This window comes from Nelumbo nucifera, chromosome 4, assembly GCF_055504915.1.
Source record: "Nelumbo nucifera cultivar China Antique chromosome 4, China Antique-T2T, whole genome shotgun sequence".
Taxonomy (NCBI): Eukaryota; Viridiplantae; Streptophyta; class Magnoliopsida; order Proteales; family Nelumbonaceae; genus Nelumbo; species Nelumbo nucifera.
Genome location: NC_142652.1, coordinates 55875564 through 55887803, shown reverse-complemented (window position 1 = coordinate 55887803; position 12240 = coordinate 55875564). Strand labels below are relative to the sequence as shown.

Sequence of the window (12240 nt, the reverse complement as noted above, 5' to 3'; positions counted from 1 at the left end):
ATTTAAGTTATATACGTAAATCATAAACCACAGAAGTAAATCAGAATAGGGTTAGATGGGACCCACCATTTATTGCCAAGCACTCTGGTCTGGGGCGAAAATAGTGGAATCAGAATGTTTTGAGCCATGATGGTTATGGCCCAGTGGGCTGGCAATTGTGATATCGGTGGTCCATATTTTGTATGTCCAGACAATAACAAACCTACTACCATTGGAAGGTCCCAGCAATCAACGGTGGGCCCTGGTTCTTTCAATACCCATTCATTCGGTATGTGGCTTCCATTGAACGAGGTTCTTTCCAGATGCCACGTCAGATCAGATGGCACGGTTTTCAACTTTTTTTTATATGTTGGTGAGGTGACACGTGTCAACTCTCAACCTTCGGATGGATTCCCTAGACGATGCCTCCTCACATCTCATCCATGCATTGAGAACATCTACCATGATTGTTATAGAAAGAGATATATGTTATCAACAAAATGTGCTCCTGATATTGTCCCAACTGGAGATGTTCCCAATGTACGGCTGCAGTTGGCAGCTCCTGATATATTGGCAGCGTATAGTTCACAAATCACAAATCACGGAGAGGATAGGCTGTGGAAAACCAACGGAACGGAGGTGGAAAATTCAAAAATGGAGAGCCTGAATTTTCTATTGGTGCTCTCTGTTTCTACCCCAAAAAATATAAGATGATGATCAGATCAGACTAAACAAGATTACAGATTCAGGTATTAATTAATTTAAGATTAATCCATCATATATTATTAATATTTTTGACGGATAATCTTTAAATTAATAGAGGATCCTTCTAGAAATCAATTAATTGAGAGGCTAATTGAATTGTTCTCCAGAATCCAGGCTCCTTCCTTGCTTGGCAGACTAAAGTTTGAAGTATACGCGCGTAGCCTTTCTTGTAGTGTTGTTGCGTAGTGGTCCGTCACTCTTTTCCGTTCTACTGGCTCATTCACAAAATACGTCTATAAATAGGACTCCGTGTTTCGCTTCCCCACCTCGATCAATGTTTTCTTTCTATCTATTTATCGTCCAACAGAGAGAGAGAGAGAGAGTGGTGGTGAATCTGGTGATGGAGATATCTGGTGCTTCTTCTCCATTATTGTTATTGATTAATGTGCTCATCATCTTCCTCTGCTTTTTGGTTTCTGTTTCTGCTGCGTCGAGATTGACAGAGGCGGAATCCCAAGATGTGAAGCGTAGGACTCTGCTCGCCAATGGACTCGGCAAGACCCCTCCCATGGGGTAACTATCGACTTCTCTCTCTCTCTGATATCCTCCATCCTTCTTGTTCTTGTTCATGTCTGCTGCCTCTTTATCTCTGCTGCAGTCTAACTCTAACTGATGGGTCCATTCTAGTGAAGAAACAAATAACACCATCAATTGTTTCTTTGTATACATGTGTGTTTTAGGTTGGCTAATGGCTGGTTTTTTTCTAACTACTTTCAGTCCACGTTCACTGCAATCTCTCCTTCACTTCCGTGTGTTTTGAGACTCTGACGTCTTGTTTCTTCTCTGTTCAGGTGGAATAGCTGGAATCACTTCAACTGCAAGATAGACGAGAAGATTATCAGAGAAACAGGTGAGTGTAAACTTAAGTCTGTGAAGCCCCTCAAATAATTGAGGACATGGATCGGGTCGGATCCATATCCGAGTATAACAGCAACCCTAGTGCTAGTGGTAGGTAGATAAGATTAATGGCAGAAACCCCAGCTGGGCCCCACTTTTTATTCTGTTCTGTGGAGTCAAACTCTGTCTGCATTGGAATTTAGAATATCCATGGCTTCACAATTTTATTTTATGTTTAATGCTATTTAATATGTCTTGAGAATAAAATAAAAAAAGGGAAATTGTCTAAAATTCAACATGAGTTTTCAACATTTCTCTTAAATTCATCTATTTATTTTTCAAAACTCATCTTCCTTTTGATGCATGGATAATGCTTCTTAACAGAGGTGTCCATGTCAGCATAAATAACAATTTTTATGACCAAATTACCCTTAAATGGTGAGTTAGAGGAAAAATGGTCTTTTTTTTTGCATTTTTAGTGTTTTGTTATAATTTCCAATGTTTTTTATAATTTCTGTTTATTTTCTACAATCTATAAATTTTCCTGTATTTTTGTTATTTATTTACAATTTCTGTGTTTTTTATAATTTTTGGTGTTTTTCCTACAATTTTTATTTTCTGATTTTTTTCAATTTCTATAGTTTCTATAATTTGAAAATAATTTTTATTTTGTTTGCAATTTTTTATATTTTTTTAATTTCTATATTTTTATGTATTTTATATTTGAAAATATTTTTTTGAACTTTTTCCTTTTTTCGTGTCTAAATATTAAAATGGTAATATATTAACACCTACGAATTTATTTTGTATATATTTATATTTTTCTATGAAGGTTAAAATGGTAATATATTAACACCCGTTAGTCTCTTTAACATCAAGTTAGTGACATGGTGAGTTTTAGACATTTTGAAAAATTGTGATGAGTTTAAGAGAAATGCTGAAACTTGTGATGAGTTTTAGACAATTTCCATAAAAAAAAAAAAGCAGAAGAAACAAACTTTCCTCTTATAATTCAGCCTGAAATGAGTTCATTTTCTCATTGTTGACACCTCTTACCAACTTTTTGATTTAACAGCTGATGCTCTGGTGTCAACTGGGCTTGCCAAGCTTGGCTATAAGTATGTTAATATAGGTATCTTTTGTTGGAATCTCTCTCTCTCTCTCTCTGAAATGACAGTTAAATTATTGATACTTAGCTAAATGTGATTTATTGTCGTACTAGATGACTGCTGGGCTGAGATCTCTCGCGATGACAAGGTTTGTTATTAAATTCTTTTTCTCTCTCTCATCTTTCTTTTCCATTTTAATGCGTTATAAAATTTATGTACACAAGGAAAATTTGGTCACTAATTAAATATGAAATGGTAGTCCAGTTTTACATTTAATTAAAATTTATTAACAATTATGTTGTCTACAAAAAACAAGAAAACATATTTTCAGTTTCATCAACCCCAACCTTGGTTTTTCTTTTAACTAATAACAGTGTTGGCATATTAATAGATTAAACAGAATATTAAATGCTGGTTCATTATATTTCATGAATATGAATATTGAATAAGAAAGTTGGTGTTTGGAATTTCAGGGAAATCTAGTGCCCAAGAAGTCGACCTTTCCATCAGGGATTAAAGCTCTGGCTGACTATGTTCACAGCAAGGGACTTATGCTAGGAATCTACTCAGATGCAGGGTAAGTAACAGTATTTTATCTGTATTCTTGACATTGCCCCATGGTTACAAGTATAAAGATTCTCTAAACATTATAATATTTAATCTTGTGCAACTCCTGAAATATCCATCTCTTACATACTGTTATCTGGCCTTTCATTCTCTTTGTTCTCTTATCTTGTTTGCATTATAAAAAAGGACACTGGGACTTACATTTCTTCTGTTTTTTTCTTTAATTTGTCAAGGTACTTCACCTGTAGCAAAATGATGCCAGGTTCACTTGGTCATGAAGAACAAGATGCCAAAACCTTTGCCTCATGGGTATATAGCTTGTTCTATGCAACAAATAGTTTGAAATATCCTATTCAGAACCATTAGGGGCTCCAATAATGAACTGCCAATTTGGTTTTGTGCTTTAGGGTATTGATTATTTGAAGTATGATAATTGCAATAATGATGGTTCAAAGCCAACCATTAGGTAATTATTCCTAGTTATCTTCACTGCTTTATTAGAACAACTTGAACTTCAGTAGCTCCACTTTGAGGCCACTCATTACAATGGAGTCTCTTCATTTTTCATATAGGTACCCTGTAATGACCCGAGCTCTGATGAAGACCGGCCGCCCAATCTTCTTCTCTCTATGTGAATGGAAAGCCTCTTTCTCATTATAATATTCATCTAATAACTTCTATTTCCTATCTTCTTTTGTGTTGATGTTTTTATTCTTTCCTCTTTGCTGATGTAGGGGGGATCTACACCCAGCTCTCTGGGGTGCTAACGTAGGGAATAGCTGGAGAACTACCAATGATATTGCAGATAATTGGGATAGGTAAAGGCATTTTCTTTCTTTTCGAGCATTTTCTTTCAATTATCACTACCCCAAATATCTTGATTAAAAATTGGTTTCTACTTGTTTTCTGGCAATAGCATGGTGTCTAGAGCTGACATGAATGAAGTCTATGCTGATCTTGCAAGGCCTGGTGGTTGGAATGGTTAGTATTGGTCCAATGTTTACAATACAATGCAAATACTCAAGAATCACTATATCTATGGGAGTTTTGTGATTGATTAGATGATACCCATATAAAGATTGTAAACAGGGGTGGAGCCAGGATTTTTCTTGAGAAGGGCCAAAAACTAGTTAACAGTAAATTTATAATGACTAAAATAGAGATGACCTTGATCTCAGAATCCAGTCATCTGTTGTGTGAGCAGATCCAGACATGCTTGAGGTAGGAAATGGGGGGATGACTAAAGATGAATACATTGCCCACTTTAGCATATGGTCCATTTCTAAGGTAACAAAAGGCTATCTTCCATGTGTTTCTGTGCCTATGCTTGGTTGGTTTGATATACGTATCAATAATAATGACCATGCAGGCTCCTCTTCTTATTGGATGTGATGTGAGAAATGCAACCAAAGAAACTATGGAGATCATCTCAAATAAGGAGGTTATTGCAGTTAACCAGGGCAAGTATCTTCTATTAGAATCAGATTTATTACAAAACATTTTGATCTGCATACATTCAGTATTCTAACTTGTATTGTGAATGTCAAATAGATCCACTTGGTGTTCAGGCAAAAAAAGTTAGAATGGAGGGAGATCTAGAGGTACATCAAGGACAATCTACTATAATATCTGTGGCTTTTGGTGAATATAATTAGGAAAATGATCGATGTATCTCTCCTGCTGCAGGTTTGGTCTGGACCTCTTTCTGGTTATAGGACTGTTGTCCTCCTATTCAACCGAGGTTCATCACGTAATCCTATTACTGCTAACTGGGATGACATAGGCATCCCACCACACAGCCTGGTTAAGGCAAGAGATCTTTGGGAGGTAATTACAGATTGTGAACCCTTGATATGTCTTCACTTTGAACATTAATACATCCCTTTCAGTTATGTATTGTGGGTATCTACTTAAGATTCCTTATACCTGCAATTCTCATGCAGCACAAGACTCTGAAGACACGATTCGCGGGTAATTTGACAGCCACTGTGGATTCTCATGCATGCAAGATGTATGTGTTGACACCAATTTCTTGAGTACCCTTCACAGGGGGAATATCAGTGATGAGGTTATTCCCTAGTTACCTGATGTAAAAAAATGATGATTGAAGAGTCTCCCTATTGATTTGATAATGCAGAAAGTGATGGAACTATCCTCTTTATTATATTTAGCTTCCTTAGTTTCTTCCTACTGATGGATATGAAGGGTTGCAATTCCCTATTAACAATGAACATCTAGATGGCTTGCAGTTCAAAGTTTGTATTGGTTTCCCTTCCTTTACCTACCTTTTCCTTCAAACCAAACGCAATCTTAGGGTGCTTTTATCCAGTTGAAACATCAAAAATACTGGCAATGAAAAGGCTACATTACCAAGCACATGCCACTCACAACTTATGGAAACATGATAATGGGTTTGACTGAAACAAGAAATAGAGAAACATGATAGAAAAAATACAAATCATAAGATTACAAGATTTACATGGTTCAACAAAACAAACTGCCTACACCCTCAAGTAGATACAGAAAACCCACTACTATGAAATAGGGGTTTATAATGAAAACACAAACCAAAATGAGCTAAAGAGCAACCTGGAGAAACACCATTTTGACCTATATTTAAAATCTTAAACAAGACTCAAACTTATACTTCTGGAAATGAACCCAAAAGAATACTCAAAAATTGGTTCCCAAAAGTTACCTATTTACCTCGGTAAAATTCTATGCTGATTACCAATTAGCAGGATCCCCAATAGGGATGTAGCTTCAGAGTTTGCAAGTATAGTCCGCGGTATTGTATTTGCGTGGGGATTCTGTATTTACATGCTTGAAGATGCATTCCAATTGGGGATCCAACAATGGATCCTTCTAAGTAACCAGTAGCCAAGAGTGCTGTAAAATACCCAAATATTCCAATAAACCTGTGAAGCAAAACCATCGAACTTGAATTGGTTTCCAAAATGGAAACTGCTCCTTAAATACAACTTTGTTTTTTTTTTCTTTGACTTCTTATTCAGTCATAACACAAAATTGTCCAGCTTGGCTTGAATTTTCCAAGCCAACAAAAACTAATTCATACTTCATAGCTATAATCATGCTTTGATCTTCTTAAAGGAAACAGACTTTCACTTTATTTTTTTTCTTTTTTTTTTTGAAGTGCCACTGCATCAATTCAATTATCTCAGATCAGAAGTATCAGAAAAGGGATAAACACATCAGGACAAAGAGACCAAGTATATGGTCTATTACAAGATAACGCCCAACGCGCTAAGCAATGAGCCACTTTGTTAGCAGTCCTCCTAACTAAAGATATCGAGATAGAAGAAAGGCATGAATAATAGCTTCTGCAGTCATCAATTATAGAGCTGATTTTTCACGGTGGTTGTACTGTGTCCACCAACAGAAGCTGAACTATAACTGAAGCATCGCCTTCTATAAGCACTTGGTGAAGATTTAATTCCATTGCAAACTCCAATCCATAGAGGCCTGAGCTTCCGCTTCAAGAGATGTGCATGGAAACAGGGGAATTGTTCGTGAAAATAAGTGAGAACCATTATGGTCACGGAGCACAATACCAACACCAGCAGCCTCAGTGCTAATAGCTCCATCTACATTAATTTTTATGCAATTCTGGGGAGGTTTAATCCATCGACTTGAGACATTTTAAAGCAGCTGCCGTTCAACCAGTGGAGGAGATTATTTTCAGCTTGACTGAAGTATAAAGTTGATATAGGCTTGCACTCTATGAAGAACTGACAGGGGACTAAACGGTTGATGTTCAAATACCTTCTTGTTCCGATGCCACCAAATGAACCACATCAATACAACAACACTCAAGAGGACATGTCTTTCTTGCAGGGTTTGGTCCATTTTCCACCAATCAGTTAACCTCTGGGCTACACTTTTACTTAAATCACAGTCCATACACAAACATAGAGAGAGTGGAACCAAACCAGATTGGCATAACAACAGGGAAATAGAACAATACATATTCCAAGCTCTCCTCATGTTCTCCACAAAGAGGACACTCCATCTCATCTAGAATTGGGAACACACCAAAAATATCCTGACAACAGATAATGCTAAGATGACACCAAAAATAATAGGCAAGGGAACACACAATTTTTAACGTGGAAAACCTCCTCAATGTAAGGAGTAAAAACCACGGGACCTAGTCCAGTAAAATCTCCACTATAAAGATATAATAAGTACAGCAAAGTGTCTCCAAACAAAAGGATTCACCACAAGCCCCTACTCACAATCAACTAGTGGAAATCACCAAAAACAGTCCAAATAACCCACAATAGGGTACAAACAGGCCAACCAAAAGAGGCGAAGAAACAAAAATCTGACCGTCCAGATTAAAGCCCACGATGTCAAGAACGATATACTGAAAAATCATCAAAAACGGAGCACAAATGATTACCCATTTTGATGAAGACAGTGAGCAGAAATCTTCTCTCATTGAAGGTTGAAGACGCGACTGGCTTCGTTGGCTACTGCCTGTGGCGGCCGGCGGTGACTGTTACTGGAGCGATGGAGATGGAGGCGACAATCGGTGGTGGTAGAAAGTTCGAAGTTCGAACAATGGAGGAGGCGAGAGGTTCCATGTTCCGTTCGCAAAAAGAAAACCGATGACAGTCCCCTTTCCAAAATTTTTTTCCCTTTTTCTGAGTTTGGCGGTTTCGTCGATAGAGAGAAACTCCCCTTCCGACTTAAGTGGAGGCAAATGCCAAACCAGCAATCAAATGACAAACTTCAAACTTTCCTCTCGGCTGAGTCTTTGTCAACATGTCTGAACCATTATCATCTGTATGAATCTTTTCAAGTTCTATCAACTTAGAATCCAAAACATCCCGTATCTAATGATACAGCACATCAATATGTTTAGATCTACCGTGAAAAGTAGGATTCCTGCCAAGATGGATAGCACCCTGACTATCACAATATAAGACATACCTCTGTTGAGTGAAACCAAGTTCATGCACAAACTTTTTCATCCACAGCAACTCTTTGCATGCTTCAATAATAGCAATGAACTCAGCCTCAGTCGTAGACAATGCAACACACTTCTGCAACCTAAACTGCCAGGCCACAACTCCCCCTGCAAAGGTAATCAAATAGCCATGTTTGAATCTGTATAACTGCAAAGAATAGGTTTCCCAATTCCAAAACAGAGCTTTAAACTAAAAGTACCCCGAAGATATCTCAATATCCACTTCACAGCAATCCAATGTTCTCTACCTGGATTTGATAGAAAACGACTAACAACACCAACTACATGAGCTATATCAGGCCTTGTGCAAACCATTGCATACATTAAAATTCCTACTGTAGATGCATAAGGAATACGTTGCATGTCTTCTTTTTCTTTATCACTAGAAGGAGCTTGTCTAGTACTAAGCTTAAAGTGTAAAGCAAGAGGTGTACTTACCACTTTAGCTTTATCCATATGAAACCGCTGAAGTATTTTCTCAATATACTTCTCTTGAGATAACCACAACTTCTTGGTCTCTCTGTCATGAGTAATCTGCATGCCAAGTATATGTCTTGCTGGTCCCAAGTCTTTCATTGCAAAAGACTTACTAAGCTCCTTTTTCAACCTGTCAATTCTAGAACAATTATGACCAACAATCAACATGTCATCAACATAGAGCAATAAAATGATGAAGTCATTATCAGAAAACTTCTGCACAAAAATACAATGATCTGAGGTAGTCTTCTTGAATCCCTGCTAGATCAAAACAGACTCAAACTTCTTGTACCATTGCCTCGGGGCTTGTTTTAACCCATATAGACTTTTCTGCAATCTACAGACATAGTCTTCTTTGCCCTTCACCACGAAACCTTCTGGTTGCTCCATGTAATTTTTTTCCTCCAAATCACCGTGAAGGAAAGCAGTTTTTACATCCATCTACTCAACCTCTAATTGAAGACTGGCTGTCAAACCAAGAACGACTCGGATAAAAGACATTTTGATAATAGGCAAGAAAATCTCCTCAAACTCAATTCCCTTTCTCTGACAGTAGCCTTTGACAACTAATATAGCTTTGTATCATGGATTAGAAATCATGGATTAGAAGTATTCTCCTAAGTCTTTAACCGGTAAACCCATCGATTTTGCAAAGCTTTCTTGTCCTTAAGCATCTTGACCGGCTCAAAAGTATGGTTGTCAACCAAAGATTTCATCTCATCATTCATAGCGGCAATCCATTCTTCCTTATGCTCAGACTCCATAGCCTCTTTGTAGCATTCAGGTTCTCCCCCATCTGTGAGAAGCACATATTCATTAGACAAATAGCGAGTAGAGGGAATATGTTATCTAGAAGACCTTCTAAGTGGGGCAATAGGTTCACCAATAGCACCACTGGCAGAATCATCAACATCATCAGCAACATCACCATCATTATCCTCAACCAAATCATCATGAATATGATTCTGGCCATCATCACGATTACTAAACTCAGCTACACTAGGCATATATGTCTCAGAAAATAGGTTAAGATCAACCAATCCATTAGTACTGAAAGACTCTGATTTCTCTGCCTTATCAATATCCTTAATGGTTTGACCCTCTATAAAAATTACATCACGACTTCTTACAAGTTTCTTTTCAACTGGATCGTACAATCTATAGCCAAATTCATCATGACCATAGTCAATGAAGATACACTGTCTTGTCTTAACATCTAACTTGGACCTTTCATCTTTTGGCACATGCACAAGTGCTTTACAGCCAAAGACATGTAAGTGGTCATAGGACACATCTTTTTTGTACCACACCCTATCAGGAACATCAGTCTGCAAAGCAACAACAGGAGATAAATTAATAACATGTGCAGCAGTATATAAAGCCTCACCCCAAAAAGATCCAGACAACTTTGCTTCTAAAAGCAAACATCTAACTCTCTCCATCAATGTCCTGTTCATCCTCTCTGCCAGGCCATTAAGCTGAGGAGTCTTAGGGGGCGTCTTCTGGTGTATAATGCCCTGCTGCCTGTAGTATTCATCAAACGGTCCACAATATTCACCACCATTATCAGTGCGAATACATTTCAGTTTCTTCTCTGTTTCCCTCTCAATAGAAGCCTGAAACTGCTTAAAGACACTAAGTACCTGGTCTTTACTCTTCAAGACATAAACCCAAAGCTTCCTTGAATGATCATCAATAAAAGTAACAAAATAAAGTGCACCACCAAACATTTTTGTCTTCATCGGACCACAGAGATCTGAATGAACCAACTCAAGCAACTCTGATTTCCTAGAGGGAGGATGGCTCTTGAAAGAGACTCTATTTTGTTTCCCAGCCAAGCAGTGAGTACACTTTTCTAACCTTGCACCTTTCAAACCTGAAAGTAGATTCTTCTTGGCCAAACAATCAAGTCCCTTCTCACTGATGTGGCTAAGTCTCTTGTGCCATAACCCTGACGGGTTATCACACTCAACTACATTTACACCATCAATGGAAACTGAAGTCTTGGTCCAATACAGACTAGAACACTTCTTTCCACGTGCTACAACCAAAGAACCTTTAGAGAGTTTCCATTGTCCATTACCAAAGGTACTAACATAACCATCATCATCAAGAACACTGGTAGAAATCAATGCCAATCACCTTTGACAAACCATTATTACCCATCTTTAAAACTTCATAATCACCCGGAGTATAAGATGTGAAAAAATCATTTTTCGATGTAACATGAAAACAGGCACCACTGTCAACAACCCAACTTGTCTCATTACAAGCAACATTAATCAAATTCTCATCATAGGCAATCACAAGATCACATGCAGTTGTGGTGGCAACACGATCATCATTGTCATTATCTTTATTTTGCTGCTTACTTTTGTTACATTTATTGTCCTTTTTTAGCTGAAAACAAAATCTTTTGATATGTCCATTTTTACCATAATAATTGCATTCAAGGTTTTTGTACTTAAGACTTTGATTTGCTTCTAGCCTTACTTTTACCTCTTCTACCTTGTCCTCGGTCTCTATCATAACTTCTCCCCCTGTTTTCATTAATCAAAACCTCTAATTGAGAAGAGGATGTCTGTTGAGTTCGTCGTCTAACTTCTTCATTCAAAACAACAGTTTTTATATATTCCAAGGTCACTACACCACCAGGAGCAGAACTGGACAAAGTCACACACAAATTTTCCCAAGAGTCAAGTAGAGTGTTAAGCAACCAAAGTCCCAAAATTTCACCTTCAAATTTAATACCCATGTCGAACAATTGATCAAAGCACCCATGAAATTCACTTATGTGATCAGAAATAGGAGTACCTTCCTTGTACCTCAAATTCATAGCCTGCTTCAGCAAAAATAGTTTATTGTTCCCAGATTTAGAGGCATACAAAGTCTCAAGCTTATCCCACAAGGTTCTAGTATGTGAATCATTAGTAATATGATTCAAAACATTATTATCTACTCATTGTCGAATAAAGCCACAAACCATCTCATGCTCAAAAGCCCATTCTTCATTAGATTTATTTTTAGGTTTTTGACACCAAAAATAAATAGGCAAGGAAACACACAATTTTTAACATGAAAAACCTCCTTAATGTGAGGAGTGAAAACCACGGGACCTAGTCAATAAAATCTCCACTATAAAGACATAATAAGTACAGCAAAGTGTCTCCAAACAAAAGGATTCACCACAAGCCCCTACTCACAATCAACTACTGGAAATCACCAAAAACAGTCCAAATAACCCACAATAGGGTACAAACAGACGAATCAAAAGAGGCGAAGAAACAAAAATCTGACCGTACAGATTAAAGCCCACGATGTCAAGAACAATATACTGAAAAATCATCAAAACGGAGCACAAATGATTATCCATTTTGATGAAGACTGAGCAGTAATCTTCTCTCATTGAAGGTTGAAGACGCGGCTGGCGTTGTTGGCTACTGCCTGTAGCGGCCGGCGGTGACTGTTACTGGAGCGATGGAGATGGAGGCGACAATCAGTGGTGGCTTAAAG

At 37.6% G+C, this 12240-nt stretch overlaps 1 protein-coding gene across 2 annotated transcripts; it reads left to right on the top strand.

Annotated features, from left to right (window-relative positions):
- The first annotated feature begins 939 nt into the window (after positions 1-939).
- LOC104610143 (alpha-galactosidase 1) lies at positions 940-11192 on the top strand. 2 transcript variants are annotated; one of them, XM_088903420.1, is made up of 16 exons: positions 940-1257; positions 1536-1594; positions 2657-2713; positions 2804-2838; positions 3164-3267; positions 3491-3566; positions 3665-3723; positions 3830-3896; positions 3993-4075; positions 4174-4238; positions 4462-4544; positions 4627-4717; positions 4809-4858; positions 4944-5084; positions 5201-5325; positions 6412-11192. In XM_088903420.1, the coding sequence occupies exons 1-15, from the start codon at positions 1019-1021 to the stop codon at positions 5291-5293; spliced, it is 1302 nt and encodes a 433-aa protein (XP_088759546.1). In that variant the 5' UTR covers positions 940-1018; the 3' UTR covers positions 5294-5325; positions 6412-11192. The 2 variants fall into 2 exon arrangements, with proteins under 2 accessions (XP_088759546.1, XP_088759545.1); XM_088903419.1 differs by lacking the exon at positions 6412-11192 and having other exon boundaries at positions 942-1257; positions 5201-5421.
- The last annotated feature ends 1048 nt before the right edge of the window (positions 11193-12240 follow it).